Source organism: Condylostylus longicornis, unplaced genomic scaffold (genome assembly GCF_029603195.1).
Source record: "Condylostylus longicornis isolate FDR11 unplaced genomic scaffold, ASM2960319v2 ptg000040l, whole genome shotgun sequence".
Lineage (NCBI taxonomy): Eukaryota > Metazoa > Arthropoda > Insecta > Diptera > Dolichopodidae > Condylostylus > Condylostylus longicornis.
The window spans coordinates 1509579-1534296 of NW_026578009.1; the positions used below are offsets into that span (position 1 = coordinate 1509579).

Here is a 24718-nt window from a genome sequence, read left to right on the forward strand (position 1 = left end):
AATACAATATTAAGCAGAAACTTAAATTTGAGCATTTGAATTTAGCACGTTTTTCAATATCTCCTTTAAAACCACTTTGTATCGAATACCGCGTATTACCATTCTATATATGTATTATAAATTTCAGTGAGTAAAAATTTCTATACAAACAATAAATCTATTCTGTAGTCATGATTGTATTGTGATAAAATTAACGTAAAAATTGCATTGAAAATCTACTTTGTATATAAAGTATATACACTTTTATGTCATGTACTTAATTTTAATTAGACATTTTATCCAAAAATAAATCATAATAATAATAATATATTTGAGTCATCATAAACTTTATAAATAAAATTAATGCACATCAAGTGTACGTACGTATGAATCATTTACAAAAACAATTTTTATTTAAGATTATCATAATATGAAAAATGTGAAAAATATTATTTAAAGTAAGGTATGAAAATAAAATATATATATATACATATGTATTCATATACATATAAAGTATATAAGAATAAGTCTACTGCCATTTTTGTCAAATTAAGATGGAAATATTATAATATGTGAAAAGTTGTTGCTGAACACGTCTTCCGAAAAGATTTTTCATTTTTAATTTCTTAATTCTCTGTTCAATTATAATTATGTATATATACATATGTATATATATATTAAATATACGCATATATTATATTTATACGTGATTCATTAATATTCGAAATTATTAATTCATCCGTTTAATACACGTGCATATTATTAACATAATGGTACCCACATCTTTACAACATATTATATAATTTGATAAAAGATTTTTGACAGAAATTCAAAATTTAATTAATTATAAAGGTGTTTTGAAAATATCATTTACGATTTTAATTAAAAAAGAAAATTGTCAATAAAGAAAACTGAAAATCATTTGTTCTAATTAATATTAGCACTTTTTTTTTTGGTTTCCATGATTTATATGACTGCAAAAAAATTGCAAAAATGACTTGACATCAGTTGCACTGATACCCATTTTCTATGTCAACTATATGCTTGGGTAGTTGTAGACATTAGAAATTCGATTTAAAAATAATTTTTCGATTTTTCCTTTAGACCTAGACCATGTCTCCATAGTTCAACAATATAATGAGAACTTTATGAGTAATTATCTTTCTTTATTTACTTTACTTAAATTATATTTTTTATTATTATTATTAATTATAAAAATTTTTTGATGAATTCGGGTAAAAAAAATCAAAAGTATTCAATTAATTGAAATTTTTTAAGAAAAAATATTAAAAGAAAATTCTATATTAATAACTTTTAAGTACCTACATTATCTTAATAAAAAACACACTGAAAACATAATAGCAAAATAAAAATAAATACGAGTATAAATTAGTTTCCATTTCTCTATTTAATGTTAAATAATATATTTTTTTTAAAATGGAATTTATTGTATATACAATGCAATATACAGTCATAAATATAAATTTTTAAATCTGCTACCTAATAACCTATACTTATAATCCTGAGAATCAAAAAAAAAAAAAAACACATATTTTTTTTTATAAATTCTATCGTAGGCCGTTTAGTCTATCTATTTAAAAAATATCATTTATGTACTTGTTATACAACTTGAAAATACAAGTATCCTTTTACATTTTCAATATTTTTGCCTATATATATATATATATATATATATATATATATATATATATATATATATATATATATATTCTAATATATCACCTATATATCATTATTTCTTTGTTATGATTATCTTCATTATTTACCTTGTTGTTGTTTTTTGTTGTGTTTTGTTACTTTTTTTTTGTCTTCCTCGATGGCGTTGTACCTATAGTAATAATTCCTTTTATTTTTTTTTTAAGAATCAACAAATTTTGAACATTATTTATCCTTTTATATAATTTCTGAAGTATATATATATATATTATATATATATATATATACACCTTCTCCTTAAAATTCACGTTCTTTTAATATTAAAAGCATTCCCTTGCTTATGTTAAAAACTTTTTTTTTTTTTATTTCTTGTCGAAGGTTTATTTACCGTGTAATATAGCAACTGAAATAAGTTAAAAATTATATTTTTCTTGTTCTTCCGTTTCCACTCTTTAAATAAATTTTTTTTTTCTTTATTTATAATCGGGAGTATTAAAGAATTTCTTTTTTAAAAATTTACTAAATACTTGAACAATAAATACACTTACTTATTATAAATGTATATAATTATTTATTATAAATATATTTCATCTACATATATATAACAAATTATATACTTTTAATTTCAAAACAAAACACTTATCTTATAACAATATGAAATTTATTAATTATTTTATATTTTTAATATTTTCTTTCTTTCATTTCACATATTTCATTATTATTATGTTTTTCCCCCTTATTTTCCTAAATTATTTAAAACATATTATAGAATTTTCAATTTTTTTAATAAATAAATTAATGATAAATAAATATTGTAGAAAAAACAATAGAAAAAAAATCAAAGACAACACGACAAAATATACGGCAATAGTATAACAAAATAAATATAATTAACGCAAAAATATTGACGGAATTTTTTTTTATTTTATTTTTCTTTTCTTTTTTTTGCTCTAAAAGCGAATCACCCGATATATACGACTTTTATCGGTCAAAAGAATGCCGGCATCTATTTGCTTTTACTAAAAATATTTTGTCATTTACAGTAAAGAATTTTTCAAAACTCAAAAATATAAAAATAAGAAACAAAAAAAAAACATAATAAAAAAAAGGGAAAATATAAAGAATTTTCCAAATTGAAAAAGGCAAAATGTAAAAACAAAAAAAAAAAACTTTTTTTCGAAAATCAAAATTTCGAAATTTCAAAAAGTTTTCTTTTATTACAAAAATATGGAAAAGCTTTTTTGTTAATATCGAACTACCACTATAAAATTTGTGTACATTTATACATACATATTGTGTATGTATAGATTTATTTCTGTATGTATGCATGTGTGTGTATATTAAATATTAATTTCATTTGCGTTTTTTTTTTAACTCTCTCTTGTTATTGTATTCAAAATGTTATTGCATGCTAAGTTTAATAACACATGAAAAAATTAAATAACATTTTAGTACATATATATATGTATTAAGTAATAGTATTCACATATTATATACATATGTATGTATGTATGTTTACGCATAATAATAAAAAGCGCAACAATTTGTTAAATATTATTTTTGTTTATAATTTTTGTCAATTTAATAACAAAATTGAATTTTGATTTTAAGGTTTTTTTTATTTTATTTTTTTATTGTATTTCGAAATTAGGGAAAAAATTATTTATTTGTTATTTTTCAGGAAGTACGTTTATGTATGACCATAGCTAAAAATTTCAATATTGTTATTATAAATATATTGTAGCAAAACAACTATATATGTAACTATATACTAAATAAATTGTTTAAGTATCACACTATAGTTATGAAAAAGACCGGTCAACCGAAACCATGACAAAATCATACATCTGTATATGTAATTTATGAAATCAAAATATAATTTAAATGACGTGCAGTTAATCACGAAAGTACAAAAATGCAAATATGTGTATGTATGTAGAATTTTTGTTCTCTATTTTGAAATTTTAAAATTCTCCATGTGTATAAGTTGATATTAGTTATACGCCTATATATATAAGCACGTATATTAGTACATATATAAGTATATTTGTATACAAAAATGTGCTTAAAAATACTTAAACATTCATACATTTAAATTATATTTATATAATATGTACATATGCGTTTAACAATATTATATTAAATATTGTGTATATTGCATACATAATTTAACTATATGACTTATTTGTATATAATAATGCGAATAGGGTTTGTAAAACCGATTCATATAAATTATTTAAAAACATGTGTGAAAAAAAAATATTAATCACGGATTACTATAGAAATGTAGTTAAATATAATACAGGCAATTTATTGTAATTCAATTTTCCTAAAAAATATTTTCCAATAATATGGCTCGGTACAATGTCAATGATAATAATAAAAAAATTTTTGAGAGATTATTTATTTGTTAAAAATTTCAACGTGTCAGTTGTACCTACAAGTATTCGTGTTAACTAACTTAAAATTTTTTTAAATATGCTGCCTCTAAATAGCTGCAATTTTAACTTTTCTTATTATTCTGTATGTTATCACAACAATTTTATTATTTAATCTCTTATTTTTTGATATTATTTATTCCAATATATAAAATTTAATGATAATTCCACGAGTTCTAAGAATTTAATGATAAATCCACTAAATTAATATAAATATAATATTATAGTAATAAGATATTAATCTCATTTTCCTATTTTACTGTTCTGTTATTTAAGGTTTTAAATTTCGCTCAATTTTAAAATTCATTCAACGAAATTGTGTTTTAAATATTGTCGAAGAGCTAAGATTATAAACGAAATAAAAAATTTTTAATAATATTTTACTATTTTATGTTATTGTTTTTATTTGGAAGCGCTTTTTCAATAATGTTTTGTGCTTTTTCGTATTCTCTTTTTTCAATGTGCCATTCATGGTTAGTGAATATGCGCACTCTTTTCATATGATTCAACGTACCATAACGGTATTAATATTTAGAATTTTCTAACGTTGCGATTTTAAATTTTAGGTTTTCTTTTTTTGGTTTTTTTCCATTTATTTTCATGTTGTTCATCATATAGTATTTTAGTGTTTTTACATTTGTGACGTCTTATATTTAAAAGAGGGATCACCATAAACGTGAATCTGTTTTGTTTTATGAAAAACATTCTTATATACAAATAAGTAGAATAAAAACAAAAAATTATACACAGTAAAAGTCTAATAATTTCATAATTCTTTTTAATCCAAGGTATTATCATATTAAAGGTATTATCATAGAAAGAATTTTGATCGCTACAGGTTATCATGTTTTTAACATTCATAACATTTTACAATTAATATGTACTTGTGTAAATGTTTATGTATATGAAAATTCTACATACTAATACCGTATATAATAGAAATACAAAAATTCATAAAGAAAACGTTTTAAGAAATAATTTTCATTTTATAGCGAATTCGTGTTAGAATACATATATATATATACATATATATACATACAAAAGTATCTAATATGTTTGTTTATTCGATAATTAACACGTTACCATGATTTTTTTTTTCATCTTCTTTTTTATTTGTTAATGAATTTCTTACTCTTGTTAAATTAAATATCATGCGTTTAGGTATAAATTGAATAAAGTATAATGTGTGCCGAGTGTTCCAAATATGACATAATATGTACACATGTACGCTGATATAATATGTACATTATATATGTATATATTTTTTTCTAATGTTTTACTTGTTGACAATTGTTTAATTAAATTGAATATTGAGGCACTGAACATCAACTAATTTAAATTAGATATTAAATTTTATTTTTTTGCTTTTCTCACATGCCGGACTTTTCTCTATAATAGAACCTACCTGAACCCTCACAATTCATTATTTCAGAGATTTCAGAAATTTGTTAAGTTTTTAACCCATATAGTGGTTTCAGGAGCCACTATAAGACATGGCAAGTTTGATATAAACATTTTGGAACACCTTATAACAAAAAATTTATGCATGTTCATTAAATTAGCAATTTTATTATAAATATTTTTAAGCAATAATTATAGTATGTAAATTAGAATTCAAAAACTTGTAGCCGGAACAAAATGACGATGTTCGTAACTTGTTTTCATATATAAATAGAAGGTTCTTGTATTACCAACCATATTAATTCTACTTGTATTTTAACTATTAACAAACTACTCTCAACAGTTTGTGGTTAGTTAAAATACGAAATTTAATAAGAAAACAATTGAACAAATTTAAAAATTAAAATTTATATTCACTAAAATATTATTTTTGTAACAGATACTACATCTCATTGAATATACTTAGTAGTGCCCACTGTTTCTGTAAAATATATTTAAAAATAAAAATGGTTAAATAAAAACTTTAATTAAACAAGTTAGAGTACGAGGATATGATTTTTGCTCAATTTTGAACAATAAGAAGGTTATCGGAGTTAATTCATTTATTCTACGTCTACAACTCCTCAATATTCAATTTCTATCCAATTGCCGTATTCGGAAAATTAATCATATCAAAAGGAAGGATTTTAAAAATTTCGTAAACGAATGTGAAAACGTAATCATACCGACGACAAAGAAAAAGTGAGAGGTAGGCCGAATCAGTGTTAAATCAAAATGTATAATTCGTTTGTAGTTTGTAACCCAAAAAAAACGAGAGAACAAAAATTTCTCATAATCAAGGCAAATTTTAAAAAATGCGCTCATTTTGGCAAAAAATTTCATACAAAATTTTGTGTCAGAATTAGTGAATCGTCTCTTAAAATATTCTAATTTTTTATCTGACATATTTATAGGACCTAAAATGAATCTGATATTGGAAAAGGTTTATGATCTTCCTAAAAGCAAAATATATATATATATACATACAATAAAAAACATCGTTATAAAATAAATTTGTCAAGGTCAAAATTAATATTAAAAAATTTTTTTAATTTGTTTTAGAACAATTAGAGCACAAGAGACGTACATACATACACAGTATTATTTTGTCAATAAAAATATTTTAAGAAACTTTTTATTTTATTTATATCTTATGTACACAATTATTAAAACTTTATGTTAATTGATAAGAAAACATGAAAATAACTATTGTTTTTAGAAATTAAAAATAAAAATAAATATTTTAATAAAATTACAAACCAGCGTCTCAAAATTCAAGGATATGCTCATAAACAAACTGTTTTTAAGATAGTATGAAAATGAAGGAAAAATTTTTCAAAATTTAAATTTATTTATCTTTAAATTTTTTTTTTTATATTCTTATGAAAACAGTTTTCTTTTTCTGTTGGAGAAATTAAAACTTTTTAATTTAAAATAACTATTATAAAACTTTTTCTTTATAGCCTTCTTAAACTAAAGAAAACTTTATATACAATAACCCCACAATAAATTAGTAGGAAGCCATAATTTTCAAATTGAATGGGAACCATATGGATCAAGTGAATACAAAACTTAAGGTCTACCTATCTATATTTTTGTGTAGTTTGATTAAAAATTGTATGGTTATTTCAAATTAAAAAATAATGTGCAGCATATAGACACTGAATTTGACAAAGGTCCAAATTATCAAAAACATAACAGATACGGAATTACAATGGAAGCGTATAACTAAAGAATTATCGCATATACTTAATCAGCGCAGAATGGTTAGCACTGATCACCTTTGAATAGTAAGTAACACTGCCTTAAAATAGAAAACTTCAAGTTATATAATGAAACGTGTGATATAAGGCCGCATATATAGTTGAATTTATAGTATTTTTAAATATAATTTACAAGTCATAAATGAGTTCCGTCAATACTTAACTAATTATTAATTCAAATTCTGAATTTTAATAGTCATGTTTTCAAATGAATAAAGTGCATAGGTTTACCATTTTAGACCTCACGCGGCACTATTAGAAATTATATTTACGATATTGAATGTTTATTATAAAAGGTTTTACTTTTATTGTCCATTCAATAATTGAACATTTATATTATACCATTCAAAAACTTATATATTATTGTGTACCCAGTATGTACCATGTTGTGTTCCAATACAACATGTCAAGGGTTAAAATTCAAATTAAATTATATACATAATTAACTATAACCAATATTTTATTAATAAATTTTTTTTAAATTAATAAATTTTTAAACACTTCGACAAAATCGAGAAAATGTTAAAGATGACAAGAAATAAGTTTTACAATATTATTAAAATTTAAGAGAACTTCACATTATGATGCTATAGAGGAAACAAACATTTAAAATATTCATTTTAAATTAAGAAAAAGTATGAGAATGCAATATAAAACTTTTTCTATGCATTAACTAAAAAAATGTTAACAAAAATATAACACTTTAAAATTACTTCTAATAATATTTCAATTAATTTATAATGGCATAATATTGAATTTTTTTCAAATAAATAATGTATGTATTTGGAAATTTAACATAACAATCAAGCACATGATATTGTTTGCCAATTTTAATAGAAAGAAAAGATTCAACATGGATTAGCGTTAATATAATGGTTGAAGCCAACCCAACTATACATTTAGCCCACATATTGTACGTGTACTCTGTGCATTTTTGTACAGAAATTGCATTAAAAATAAAATTTTTAGTAATTCTGTTTGCCGACGAAGAAGTGGTTTGCCTTACATCCATTAAATTCTTTATATTCTAAAAAATAGTTAAAAACTAAAAACTCTTACATGTATAGACCTTTATATAGTATAATTTCATATATTTTTGCGTAATTTAGTTTTTGAATATGTACCTTAGCAAAATTTTTCTAATATTAATAAAATTTCCTAAAGGCAAATCTTTGTTCCACTTCTACTTCGAAAAGGAACAAATTATCGAAAAAAAAAACTTCTCGCGGCCGACCCAATGCTGGTGAGAAAATTTAGAAAAAAAATGTTTTCAAAAGATAAGCTGCAAAAATACTTTTCAGCCACCTACATATGAGTAACATATACGTATCCGTATATACATACATCATTGGGCATAAAAACAATAATATTTAATTCACTTCCTCCTTTACAGTGCTATCAACCATCTTCCTTATCGGGAAAGAAGAAAGTCATTTTTTGTTTTTAATTTTAATATCAAAATAACAATCAGTTTTTGTATTTTTCACATGAAAGTAATTTCACAACTGCTCCTCTATATCGTATATTCAATTGAAATTATGAAAAACTAGAAAAAAAAAATATTAAAATAAAAACACAAATATTTTTATAATTATAATTGCATTCATTTTTGATTAATGATTACTTGTCCTTTGGCTATTTTTGATACGTTCCCGTTCAAAAGAATATTAAAAAAAAGAAACTATGCAACTTTGTAAAAACTTTTAAAAATTTTTCTAAACTGATAAAAAATCTATCTATAAGAATTTTTACTTTTCAAAATTTTTATGACTTTCCAACAAGTTTTTTTCTTCTATATCGTTTAAAAACTGCAAATATAAAATGGAAACGCTTAAAGGACTAAAGTTAATTTCTATTAAAGGATAAAATTTTTCAACGTTTTTCTATATAGTAAAGTTTTTTCTTTTCGTATTTTCTCCACTTCATTTCCATTTCAAATACTTTGAATTTCCGTTCTGGCAATCAAAAAACAAAAAATGAAAAACTTAAAAACGGAGAAGAACGAAGAGAGCAAAAAAATTTTTTAAAAAATCAAAATATTTTAGAAAAGCTTATAAAGTGCATCCAAAAGTTTTCATACTTTTTGTTTTCTCTTCTTGTCTATATTTACTTTTAGTTTTTTCGTAAAATTTAAAAATTCTAACAAGAAGTTTTCTTCTTGACCACATTTTCACAATAATCATTCTAGTATTCTTCTATTTGTACGTGTACTTGTATGCCACTTTTACAATTTATTTCATTTTTCTTTTGAACTCTTCTCAAAAAACAAAATTTTTTTCCATACCAATTTTTACATGTTCCAGTAACTTATTCTGAAGTCTTTCAATTCAAAATTGGTAAATAAAGGAAATTTCTTAATTTTCAGGAATTTATTCAAAAATCAATCACAAATATTTTCAAATAACAAGAAGTTTAAGATTTATTTTACGGTTTTAATAAAATTTATGATAACCAACTAAATTTCAGAATTGGAAACTGGAGCCCTCATCCGAGAAAAAACTGAAAGAATGTGGGTCTCTCACCTGCAGGATAAGGGAAATAAAGAGGAAATACGTATTCACTCGAATTCGTTAGGGCGGTGAGTCTCAGAGGGAGCGTTTAAGGGACATGTTCTATACCTAGTGAGGAACACAATAGATTCTATATGCTGGTCGTTGTTATCCCCTCTTTACATTGTAAAAGTTTAAGAATTAAGCATTTTTAATAATTAACTGTATACTAAATTATTAAATGTTAAGTTCCTAAATATTTAAGAATTAACTTGGAAGAAGTCTTGGTGCGTACAAAATATTCCATTTATTCACAAAGAAAACTCATTTCGTTTGAAAAATTTCAAATTCAATTAATATTATTTTTGTTTTATACTTTAACTACTTTATTATAACATAAATTTTTTAAATATTAATTTAAATATAGACTTAAACTAATTTTCTGTATCAAATTCACAAATTTTGTAATTTTTTTTTGTCAATATAGAATATTCTAAAAATAGAAAAATTGGAAATTGTACCAGAGATTGTAATACAATCATTTTTGTATCTTTCGAACAAATTGTATTTTCTGTACTGATACTCGTAGAATAACACTGACATATTTCAAAATTTTAAATTTTGAGATTTATTAATAATTTCAATAGAATTAAGAATTTTCCATGTTCCAAACATCAAAGTAAATTTTTCCAAAATTAGTTTAAATAAATGATAATTTACTAACTCTCTACCCAAATAATTCCTTCTTTTATAGATCAATGTTCCATATTCTTTAAAAGGAGGCGTCTTATTATCACCTTCTATTAATTTACTGAAATGCTACTTGAATTTACAGTGTCCTTTTAGAAAACCATGTAACTTAACAAAATACAACTTGTATCTTTTAATTTATAAGCTTCTTAAATTAATTTCTAAGTTCTAAAAGTATTGTCAAAATATCACACTTGTAAATGCAAATGAAATGTTGCACTTTATTTGCTACCATTATTTTATTTTTAACAATTTTTGTGTTTTGTTTTAGGGGTGCAAAGTATTTTAAACAATCAGAAAAAATGAAAAATGCAACAGAATAATAAAAAATTAAAAAAAAAAATTTTTTTGCTCTTTTCCTTAAAATAATTTTCTTATATCCTTTTCCACTTTCTTATTATTTCATTATTTGTTCAGGAAAAAAAACTGAATAAAATTGTATAAATAAATTATTTATTTTGCTTTTTCTTTTTTGTTACATCAACCTTTACAAGTTGAATTTTTAGTTTAACACTCCAAACTTTTCAATGTAAGTAAATAATAACCAAATAAAATAAGAATGAATATGAAAAAATATTAAGTGGAATTGTTGAATGAAATTTAAAGGGAAAAAATGATGCATACATATACACATGTGCATATAAAAGGTATATGATTTAGAAGTTTTATAATTGGAATTTACTAGAACAATAAAATAATTTAAGTATTTTAATTTTTCGAAAAAACTAAATAAAAACTGTAATTTTTCTTTCTTTTTACGTTTACTTAAAATTATTACAATTAATCTGTTCATGATATTTTTTTTGTTTTTGGAATACAAAGAGTATTGTTTCTCTTCTATATAATTGAAAATAACAGTATTAAATAATATTTTATTTGTGTTGCTGAAAATCAAAATCAAAATACTCGATTTTGAAGAATTTTGCAAAAAGAAAACAATTAGAAAATAGAAACTTGAAATTGTTTTAGAATTCAAATTTGGATAAAATGTAAAATTCAAATGTGGTTTGGACTTGAATGTGGAATTGAGAAATAAAATATTATTATTTATAATACAAAAGGCAAAAAATTTTACTTTACTATTATCGGCCTGATTTTTTGATTCTTGAAAATTTGCAATACTTTTAACATTAAGCACAAGTTGAATAAACCAAAACTGCGAAATTGGCATGTTGAATAATAAATTTCTGCTACAAACAGTCTAAAATTTTTTCCCTTCGAGTTATAAATAAGGTATTTCTTTTCTTCAAATACTAATAGAATATTTCATATAGAAAGAAACAGATCCACATACGAGTAAAGAAAGTTTCCGAATATTGTGAGGAAAAAATTTAAATTAAGACTTGCATTTTTATAATTATATGCCTTTAATAATTAATTAAACATAGAGAATTGCGATAGAGTTTTGATTTTAGAAAAAAATCGTCATTTAATATTCAATAAATTATACCTTAAAGGCTTAACTTAATATTATAGCGTTTTGTGACAAATTTAAGAAATAAATTCTAAAGTACAATTCTCTCAACTAATTTTTTTTTTAAATTAAACACTTAGTTGATGTTTCATTTTTATCTATAAATTTTTCAAGTAAATATATATATGTATATATTATTCTGAAAAGATTTATGATAGCAAAAATATAATTTGAAAAAATTTTCTATTTAATAATTTTCAATTTTATTATTTACGTAAATTAAATAGCGTAGTACGTATATACGTTCTCTCCATAATATTTATATGTAAATAACTATCCATTTTACGATTTACTTTTAAACAGTAAGAAGCACATAACGTGTAAGTAGTAATTCAAAATTTATAAAACAAAAAAAAGACAAGAGTAAAGTTGTAAAAAAAAAAAATAAATTAAAAAAAAAAATTCTCTTTCTTTATGTTCTTTATTCACCCAAAATACTCCTAAATACTCAACAAAAATATCACAAGCACACATTTATGAATAATATAATTAAGATGGTATATATACTGCGTATCATAAACTCCTGTAATGTATAAAGATGTCTGTGAGCGTATATAATATATTGCATGTATTATACATACATATAACAGAAAATACATTATTTACAAAACTTCAATATATATATATATATATATATATATCAGAAAATTAAGTTAAATTATGCGATCTCGGAATATTTTATACAAATAAAAAAGATTAAAAGAAGAAAATTTCCTTACTTAAGCAACAAATTCATTTCATATTCATATTTCATATTATTTAAAATGAAATAATTGTATATACGCGTACATCTCTATACATATATACAACATATATATGAGTACTTATTATTTAATTCACAACTTTTTATACTCAAAGGCAGAATTACCACTTTTCCCTATATAAAAAATATATTTTTCATATTTAAATTTTTTACTGTATTTTATAATATGTATATGTACATATATAAAAGAGAGTGCAATATTATATAGAAAATCTCAGTGCATTTATCAATGTTATTTTACATCAAACTGAAAAATTTCTGTTTGCGTATTTCTTTTCATCTTATTCTTTTCTCTTTCAACATTATTAACAATAAAATAATATGGTATATTATATAGTATTAAATTCTCGTATAATCATAGCGTACACCCACATACATACATAATATTTTGTAATATTATAATCAAATTATAAATGTATAACAAAAGTAACTAAAAAGTATCATATTCCTTGTTGACTTATAATTTTGCCATTGTCCTAATTAACTTAAAATGAAAAAACAGAAAAAATAAAAAATTATATGAAAAGAAAAATATTAAAATAAAAATTTTCTCAGTATAATACTTTTCTCTCAGTTATTGTATAAGTGCATAAATTTTTTTTTTTTTTGGTACGAAGAAAACTTTCATCTAAATTTTAATTTACTGAAAATAAAACTTATTATATATACATATTATATTATTTATTTCCTGTTGAAATTATAGCTTATTATTATAAGGTTAAGATATTATGATACGTGAAGGAATTGTTAAAAGTTTATTTCACAAGTCAACTGACATTTTCAGTTTTGTAATTTTTCTTTGCTTTTTTTCGTATAACACTATACATATAATACGTATGCATATAACTTTTATATTTTTATTTTATCCCAAAATGAATTTCAATTATAATAATATTCAGTAGTTTCGCTGCTTTTCTAAGATTATTTCAACTGGAAAAATTCATGATTATTTTTTTCATATCATACAAGTATATGAAAATATGGAATGTATATGAAGTTAATTCGAAATATTTGTATAAGAATATAAATCTAACTTTATATATACAAGTATATGTGTTATAATGAGAAAATTATGCACTTATTTGGAATTCACTTACATTAATATGAATACACCCGATTCTCGGTTTAATGCATAAAATATTATAATGCAGTAAGTACATATATTCGCTTATAATAACCACCTAGTACATATAATCCTTTACAGTTATATTGAAGTTATTTAAAATATAAAGAATCGAAAATGAAAAAAAAAAAATGTTAAATTGGAAACGAAATGATTGGAAATTTTTTCAATTTATTGGAAATGATTAGAATATTTAATATATTTATGTATAAAAATATGACTTTCTTATAAAATTTTGAAGTAATAAATTAAGAATAGTAATTATTCATTATGCATAACCTGCGATGTACTGTTTTCCCTGTGGTAGCATAATAAAAGTGGGTATGTATGTATAAGACATGAGGGTAAAAGTTTTTGACGATTTTTTTGTAATTCTCACATTATAGAAAAAAAATCTTAAACATTTTTCATTTTTAAAAGAGGAAAAAAAAATTTCCAAAAAAAAAAATTATAATATTGTTATTATGGCTGGAAAAATTACCAGAATAATTCTGTTGCACGTATTCCATTCAACGTTTTCTACATTAAAATGTGAAATAATATAAAAGAAATTATAAAGGATTCCCGAACTAACAAAATGTAAAAATGATGATTTTAAAAATATGCTATGTATCTACTACATACGTTATTAAAATTACTTATATTTTTATATGAAAATTCTTAAAAATTGCATACTTTTAGGATAAACCAAAAAAAAAATTTAAAGAAGCGTTAACATAATGCTCGAATTTAAGGGTTAATTGGGTATGTTAAGAATAATAATTATAATTGTTAATGGCATGGAATTTACTGTTAGGTCTCCGCATTTCTAGAAATTTAGAATAATTATAAGGTCCTTTTAGAATATAAGGTCCCAAAAATTCAAATTTTATAAATTTTTCAATAACTTTAAGGGGGTAGAGGTGGAAAAAAATTTCTTCTTTAAATTTTTTTTAAAGTTCAAATATTGTATGCGCGGTTTTAGGATTTTGGAAGGTTATAACTCTTAGAGGTAGAAATTTTCTTCTACGCAAATTAGTTTCTATTAATGATATATGTACATATGACATTTCTGCTTTTAATTTTAATAATTATTTTTTTTCAATTTTTTTTTGGAAAAGTGCTAAAAATTATAGAGCGCAAGACTCACTCATTTCCTAAATAATTTAATAAAATATATTGTATATCACACTTGCATTACTCTCACAAAAAATTTGAGAATTGTCATTTCGTGGAATGTTAATGGAGAAATGTCATTTCGTCAAACAGTTCATTCATGGAAAGTGAATATCTCCCTCACCATTGTACCTTTAATTGACCCTGAAAGAGTCAATGGTTCTGGGAAAATCGTTATGTAGGATTTTAACAATTGTTTAAAACGTTATATTTAAAAAATCTTTTTAGACCTCTGGTAGAACACTCACTACCAAATATAAGACAAAAAACAAAATAGCAGGTACAAAACTTTTTACTCATAATATATTTTATTAAAAAGATATTATTGATTCAAGGGTTCTTTGCTTTCCAAGATTAAAGAATGAATTACTATTGGCAACCCTAAAAATACACAAAATAAAAACAAGGTAAAAAGTAACAACTTTAAACCCTTAAATGGATAAAAAAGCAAAACAAATATAATAGAAATTATACTATTAAGCTGCATAGTGTGTCATTAATAATAATAACGCAAAATTGCTTTGTGTGCACGCAACGTAATAATAAAAATGCAAAATAAGGTACAAGATGAAAATATTTTTGAATAATTATTAATTTTAATGTCTAAAGTTATACGTATTGCAAATTTGCTTAAGTAAAAAACGAGATTCCAACAAAGTAACAGAATTCTTTAAATAATGTAAAAATAATTTTTAAACAGTACAAACTGTGGATATGACATTTAATATACATACAATATATTATAATATTTCATAAATTGAACCAAATTATAGTTTAATAATCGTTTCAAAATAGCTATTTTAAAAATCTATAAAGAAAATATTTTATAATAATTTCTTATATCGTATTTTTTATTTTGGTAAAAATTCCAAAGACTTTTTGAACCAAAAATTAACTTTAACAATTGTTGAAAAATTGATTTTTTTATTGTAATTGTATTCTTTACACAAAATTTATACTATCCTGATAAACTAAAAGGAAATTCTCCTATTCATATTTCTACTCGTATAATATATAACAAGTTATTGTGACATTCACGTAACTATAAAATGAACTTATACGGATACAACCGAAGGCATTGGAATTTTTACATTATACATACATATATTATTTATATAGGTTTATGCATCAACAACGGTATTATATTCCTTATATACATACGTACATAATATATAAAATCAAATGCGTCCAACTAAAAAGAAACCACAATACGTGATGCAATTTATAAATTTTGTCACATTTTGATTTTTTTCTCAGGGTTGCTTATTTGTAAAAAAAATATATTTTATACCTATACATACATAAAACCATATGAATACACACAAACATAAAATATATTTACAAAATTCAGATTTCTTTTCAATGTTGATCGCAGTCAATTTCTTGTTTACACATAAGCGTCTACAAAATGTTAATGTATGTATGTATATAGAAATCTTTCCTTTACTATTTAAATTTTTATAAAAATAAAATATTGATAAAAATAAAGGAATAATTTATTTTGTCCCCTATATTAACTTTATACTAATAAATAACAAACAGGACAATGATAAAATTGATAAAAACGTGATACGGAAATTTTTAACTCCATTGTCTATTTTAAAGCTCATTCATGTATAGTATGGAGAAAAATAAGAAGTCTAATAAAAAAAACTGTAATATTAGTACTATATTCATTTTAAATTTATTCAAATATATTTAAATATTGATAAATGCGGTCTATTATATTTAATAGAAAATCGAAACTAAAATATTCATATGTTTGAAAATTAGAATAGATACTATATTTTAAAAATCTTAAACGAAATAAAATCAATTTTTACATTAAGATTCTGAGATTATTGATTAATTTTAAATAAATAATGAAATTTTTCTCTATTGGAGATTTTAACATATACCTACATAATAATACATGAGAAGCTAATAGCAGGCAATTAAGCGAGCTTAAATTGAAATACAAAATCCAATGCATTCCTTTCAAAACTCTTCCCAAATCTTAATAATAATATGATTGAGCATTATGTAAAAATTTAAAAAAATTAAAGCAGTAATTTCAAATAAAAACGAGAACAGATATAGTTGACCATGTCAGTTCTGTGATACCCATACGAACAAAGGATTTTAAATGTCGGAAATAATTGACATACAGTTTCATATAACCTCTTGCTTTTTATATGTCTAGTTTTATGGTAGTTCCCATATAAACCAATATCATCTAAAAGAGTTTTACTGAAAATTACATATCACCAAATTTGTTTGTTTACTATTTCAGTTTTGTAACTTAAATAGTTGCTGAGCTGTGAACAAACAAGTTATTAGGTTAGATTTAATTATTTATGATTTTATGCTTGTGGTAGCTGCACTCGAGAAATTTTAACGGCTTTTATCAAACATAACAGCCCCAACAACATATTTACTGGTGCATATTTTTAGAACTATGCGCTGAATAATTTCTGATATATGGCCAAATAATTTTTGGAGTTGTGTGGCAGGTATCACATTCGCTCATGAGATCTCAATATCTTTTAACAATAATATAGCTGATATTTTACCAAATTTGTTTTTGCAAAATTTCGGTACTGTAAGTTGAAATGTTTTCAAAATATAACCAAATAACTTTTCAAGTAGTATACAACTATCGAAAGGAGCGATTTCAGCGGCTTTTAATCATTTGTGCAAATTTGATGAATTTTTTTTGCAATAAGTTTTTGAGTTATCGTTGTGAATAATAGAAGGGCGGACAGACATGGTTAAATCGATTCAGAACTCAACGCTGATGAAAAACATACACTTGAGTCTATATTCCACGACATTATATCTTAGCGTTTCAAACGGTTATCCAAATTTAATATACCCTTCAAACATACGTTCGTATTGGTATAATGAGCAATACATGAAAATTAACTCATATTACTCTCAATATAATCCAATATCAAATATTTATCATTAAATAATTAGAAATGAATATTGTTTAATGACTTTTAGAAATACTTAATATAAGAATACGGATATTATTTATAATCTATCCGTACCTTTTACTACATAAAATAATATATATAAATATACATTTATACTTATATGTATGCACAAGAATATTATATTTTTAAATTTAAATAATGTAATATATTATAGTATACACATATATAACACACTATATAAGAAAATTAATGAGAATTTTATGACACTGTAAAACTATTCACTATTCATAATAGAAACGATGCGATGATAATAGAAAAAATCCTTAAAATTTTATTATTAGATTTTTATATATTTCATAAATAAAACTAAATACTGAAACTAATATATATATATCTTTTTTCTGTAGCGAAAAGGATTACCGTCAAATCTTCTAAGCACTATAATAAGAATAATAAAAAATGAAGTCTTTTAAAAATATAATTTTTCTTAAAATAGTTGCGACATAAAAATTATATTCAAATAAATAAAAAAAAATTATATTTAGTTTGTTTTTTTGGAAACACATTTCAGGTGACTTTTAATATTATTTTATGTAGCATAAAAACTATTTCACATTTATTCATGTTTATATAGCTTTAAAATTATATAAGAAAAAATTTGATATAATAGAAAAAGGATAAGAATTAAAATGAAGGAATTCCCTTTAGTTCACAAAAAATATGTTTCACACTAAAAAATTTGATGACTTCCTTTAAAAGTATACCTTTATACGAGTAGTAGAAATTTTTAATGCGTTAATAAATTTTTAAAAATAATCAAAAGAAATTTTAATAAACTTAAAATAAGCATGAAGTACTGAAATTTTCAAAAGACAAATTACATGTAAACTAAACTGAAATTAAAAAACTTTTAATTAGCTTTCTAACATGAAAGTAAGGGATAACTTTTCATTTAAATCGTAACTGTTTAAATGATTTATAGCCTTGCTAAAAGGAACACATTTAAACAAATATTCCGGAATAAAATTTTTTATTAATCCCAAATTATTGCAGTAAAAGTATTATTACAAAAGTAATCTTTTTAGAATAATTAAATTACTTGGCATTTTTTGCGGTAAATTTTATTAAAATTATGACCATATAAACAAATAATATAATTAAAATCAAACCAACAGTTGCTAGAACTAAAATATAAGAGAGTTTTCTAATATTTCTAAATTCATTAAATAAGTAAACGGTTTTGCTTATTCTTTGAACACAATGCTTACTCAATAATAGTTCTTATCGCGTCAATTTACTTGCAGTAGTAAAAACAACGAATTTACGCTGAATTTTTTAAAATCTTATAGTTTTTGTTCTCAAAATATTGAAGACTACTTATCAAATTTATTAAAAATTAATAAGCTACTAGAAAAAAACTCAATTATCAAAAGTACTCAGTTTTTACTAAAATTCAAAAGAATCTTTGCCGATATATTTGTATATGTATATATTAACAATTAATAAATATAAATTTCAATCTTATTACTATAATTAAATTGAATAGATTTACTAACACGCAGAAATATCATATTGTCCCCACAAAGTATGAAGCTATCTAATTACATTTGATTTGAAATTAAAATTCAGTTCGAGTTCTTTTCGTTTTATGAATTTCTTCTTCTCTGCTTATATTTTCCGATGCTTCGTCTCATAATAAATAATAATTTTAAATTAAATTATTTAATTTAAAATCAACAAATTCATAACAAAATAAACGAGAATTGAAAAGCATTAACGGAACTATACGAATATTTAATTTTAGAAACACAATTAAATTTTTTAAAAATATTCATTTTTTATAAAATTATTTTCTAACCCGAAGATAAAAAATATTATAAAAAGGATAATGTCGTTCTATTTCTGTCAGAATCAAAATATTTATAGTTCAATATTTTTCAAACCCCTATAAATATGTAAGTATATAAAATATTTTCGCTAACAATAAACTTGAATTTTTTTTTAGTAAATTCCCAATTTAATTTGCTTCTTGTTATATAAGATCACAAAAATGCATTTTATCCTTATAGAGCTCACATATTTTACTTTATCATTTCTTCAATTTTTAAGCGCGTATATTTTGATAAATGTTATTATTCACTATATATAAAAAAATAAAGCTTTTTGTATAAAATGCACAGAAAAAAAAATGTTATCAAAAATTGCAAAAAAAAATTCACTTTAGATTTTTCTTTTTTATTTATTTTTTTAAGTTTTCATGATTTTTACTTACCTTTTTGATATTTCATGGGAGTTTTCTTTCTTCTTCGCAATTTTATCTCCTTTTTGGGTGGTTTTAAATTTTCATCATCGGATGAAGATAAATAAATATTGCCAGCGCTAATACACCTTCTTATATTCTTGTCATGTTTCATTCCTGATTCAGTTTTCTTTCGATCAGGAGTGTGTAATTGAGTAACATTAGAAATATTTTCAACACTTTTACCACTACATTTTTCTTTTCCATCTAATAGAATTGGATTTGAATTACGTAATTTTACTTGTTTTGCAATACTACCTTTATCCTTTTGCCGTAATGTGACTTTTGATATTAAATTATCTAATTTATTTATAGCTTCGTCATAAAATTTTTCATCTTTACGTTTATTATTGCTATTGTTAGTGTTTCCAAGTTCTTTTTTAAAATCATTTATTGGTGACATTTTTATTTCATTTCTTTCTGGTATTCTCTGGGCAGATCTTGTACGTCGGCGACGATTATAAGAAACATCTTCACATACAACTAAAGTTCCGGCACGACTTGATCTTAGAAAATATCTTGGTCCATGATTAACCGTTGTTATTTTTATATCTTGACTTTCTGTCGATGATCCCATTTTGTATGCACTCATTCTTTCTAAAATTGATTTTGAAAATTTTGAAGGTGGTTCATTACTATTATTTCGACGTGATTTTTTTTTTGTTGATGAATCATGAGTTCCTTCGCTGACAGTACTTTTACTTGAATCAAATGGTATTATTTCAGTAGCACTTTTACTTTTTTGTAAATCAAAACGAACTTCTTTTTGTGGTGTTAAATACCTATCTGAAGTTTTACGTAATAAACCACTTTTTCTAGTATTAACTGTATTACCCTTTTTCACATCAGTTCTGATATTAAAATTTTTAATCTCATTTTCAGATTCGTCATCATCAACTTGATCAATCAAATAATTCAAATTGACTGATTTTGATTTTCTATACGTTTTTGGTCTGATATGATCAAATTCTTTTGCATTCATATCCCGTTTTACTAATCCTTTTGCACTTTGTATCCAAATTGGCGCCTCAGATTCACTTGTTTCATTTCCACTTTTGCTCATTTTATTAACATTTTCAACATCTTCATCAGTTTCATCTGAATCAGTATTATCATCATGGGCATTTCCAACAGAACGTATTGAATTTTTTCGTTTCGTTTGCATTTTATTAGAAAGAACTCTTTTTGTAGTACATTCATCGAGAGTAACATCAGTTGTGTCATCACTTTTCTCATTATCATTAACAGTAGAAATTGATGGCACACAAAATCTATTAGGGTAAGTAGTATTATCCTCTTCTTCATAATGATATGGCACTGAAATAGAACTTCTTCGTCTTAAAATAGATGAAGATGGAGATGCTGATAGTGATGATAAATTTGAAATATTTGTTTTTGTTTTACCAAATTGATTAATGCTTGAAATGCTATTACTATGTTTAATTCCGTTGTAAGGTGAACTAGGATGGTGGTTTAATTCATAATTTATACCTTAAAAAAAATAAAAATAAAAAAAATTTTTATTTCAATTTTTTGTAAAAAGAAAAATTATATTGTCAGAACTAAGAAATAATTTCTAATTTATCCTTATGATACAGAAAAAAAATCTTATTTTGAACGAAATATTCAAGAAAACGTAAATTTTAATCTTGTTTCCAGAAGAAATATGAAAGCAAAATGGTAAATAACAGGTTGTGCTAATAAAAATTTGGTTTTTATATACTTAAAGGCGGGCTATTATATTTTCATTTAAAGCGAGGTAAAATATTGTCATTTATAATTTTCATTCATGACTTTTATATTTTATTTGAGATCATTATAAATTTTTAAAAATTTCAGAAATAATCTGTTGGTTTAAATTTCGAATGTTCATTAAAGTTATTAAAGTAGAAATTATTCTGAATTTTCAAAAATATTGTATATGATTACACTTAGTAAACAACAACGTCATTTAAAATGTGTGGATGCAGTAACACAAAATGTTTAACAATTTTTTTCCAAAGAAACTATTTATATACTCGTACTCTTGATAACTGCGAAATTACATTAAGAAAGAAAGTGTAATGTGGTTGTGAACTTTTCTATTGGATGATTAAATTAAGAGTAAAGTCGTTGTGAACTATTCTATTGGATTAAATTGTTTTGATCGTTTAAATTTTTATTCTAAAATCTCGAAATCGTAGGAATAGCCACCAAGAATATGCAAAATGGCAGACTTACTAACAAAATATGTCATAATATTATACAAATGAACTCATTTTAATGTATTAAATGTTTTTTAAATGTTTATTAAATATACGTATAACAAAATTATTTATGCATACGTATGAATGTATAACGGACATTTTCTTTTTTATTAAAGTCGTGGTATAATTATTTTAAGTTCAATACAATTTTAAACTTTTGTCATAATAAATTTTAATGTTTTAAAGAAATTCGGTTGCCAATTTTTAAACAACTTTGTTTACATTATACTTATTTCTATTTATACATGTACATATGTTCGTAGTACATACATTTTAAATGTACATATACATTTCTATTGTTGATCATGTACATTGCAGAAATGTTTTTTTTTTTGTTTATTGTTTGAAAATAAAATTTTGAAAAAATAAAACAAAAAATTTATCATCAATTATTGTCAGCTACAAAAAAAAATTGACCATGAAACCCAGTAAATATGCAGCGACAACATGTTAAAAGCTCGTGTTTTGATTGGCATGTCGCCTGTATTTTATGTAAATATTACTATTCGGTAAAATAGTTTCCCGTCACAACAACATTTTGAATGACAATGACATGAGTAAACTATGAAAATTTAATAACTATATAAGTATGTATGTTTGTATATTTTTGGCATTTTTTTAATTTCTTATTGCATTATATGGAATAAATTCGTTAAAATTCGTTTCAATTAAAATAAAAAATTTAAAGTTACTCGAATAACTGGCATAATAAGAGATTTTGTCATTAAACTTTTAGGGAACAGCAAACCTTTAAATCACTAACTAATATTGGTAGCAGTTAAATTTAATGTTCAAAAATTTTGATCTTAAAATATCTAGATATGATTATGAATATTATAGCGAAATCAATAATACAGTGAAATTAAAATTTAACAATATTCTTATATTAAACAATTTCAAATCTACAAAAGAATAATTGAATAAGTAAATGAAAGTTACTCACCTTCATTTTCTAAGTAATCAACGAAAGCATTTAAATTTTCATCTAATTCTAAAATGCTTGATGATAGTGATTCTTTTTTTCTACTACTACTCTTACTAGATGATGTTGATGGAATTCGTTTCAAATTACTATTTTTTATTTTCTTTTCATCTGTTAAAGATTCAGATGCAGTCAATGATGATGAAGTTGATTGAATATTTTGTTGTTTACGTTGATTTTTTCTTAATTTCTGTTTTACTTCATTATTATTATTATTATTTATTGATGAAGTTTGTATTTTTGTTCCATAAATTTGATCAGCTTCATCAGCTTCAGCTAATAAATTTCCTTTATGATCATAAAGAAATATTCTAGGAAAAGCGATATTTGGTGAAGATTTCGAAGTTGATAATTCCCAACTCCATTTTTTTGGTTTCTTTAATTTTAAATTAATATATTGATTATCTAGTTGATCGTTTTCATTGCTATTATCATTATTTTCAATAAAATCAATATTACTGTCATTACTATATTCGTCATTATATATATTACTGCTATTACTTCGTTTATAATTAATATTATTATCACTTTTGTAATTATTATTGTTATTATTATTATTATCGTTGTTATTAATATTTTTGATCGGATTTTTACTATTGTAATTTTTATTATTATCAATTTTATTTTTTATATTAGATTTATTATTTAATTGTTCTTTATTATTTTCAAGATACAAGCTAGGTGTATCCATTAATAAAGTTGACATTTCAATTTAAGATGAAAATTGTATTTATGTATGTAGGTATGTATATAATAAATTTTCACTTTTAACTTTTTAATATTCAAAAATTTTAACAATATTATATAAAGTAATTTTAAGAATTTTATTGTTTTGATTAATTCTTACTAAAAAACAAAAAAGAGAAACAAATATTTTTATTGAATGAAAATTGATTCCATAAAAAATATTTTTTTAATTTTTAATGCAAATAAGTAAAATATTCATATTCCTGTTAAAAATAATAAAATTCCATTTTTTTTAAATAAAAACACTGTGTATACACAAAATATGATTATTATAAAATTGTTTATTTTTTTTCTCGATATTATTTTATGAATTTTTAAGCAGATTAACATAAAGATTGGGCTGGACGCCAATAAATACACGATATAATATATTCTATTTTTGCCTTGAGCTAAAATTTATTTATGTTTATAAATTCGCGGCCAAATTTTATGTTAAAAATTTTATGTTGTTCCTTTGTTTCCATTGTTTTTTTTA

At 22.7% G+C, this 24718-nt stretch overlaps 1 protein-coding gene across 2 annotated transcripts in view; it reads right to left on the reverse strand.

Moving 5' to 3' along the window:
- The window catches only part of LOC129609617 (homeobox protein 4), a 52886-nt gene extending 28648 nt beyond the window's left edge, over window positions 1-24238 (reverse strand). Inside the window, exons 1-3 of one of the 2 annotated variants that reach the window (XM_055521653.1) lie at window positions 23458-24238; window positions 20527-21759; window positions 20242-20475 (exon numbers count right to left, since the gene is read on the reverse strand). In XM_055521653.1, coding sequence (XP_055377628.1) covers window positions 20242-20475; window positions 20527-21759; window positions 23458-24202 — 2212 coding nt within the window. In that variant the 5' untranslated portion in view covers window positions 24203-24238. Of the gene's footprint in view, window positions 1-20241; window positions 21760-23457 lie in introns of both variants that reach the window. The other variant, XM_055521652.1, reaches the window with a different exon arrangement.
- Window positions 24239-24718: the final 480 nt, after the last annotated feature.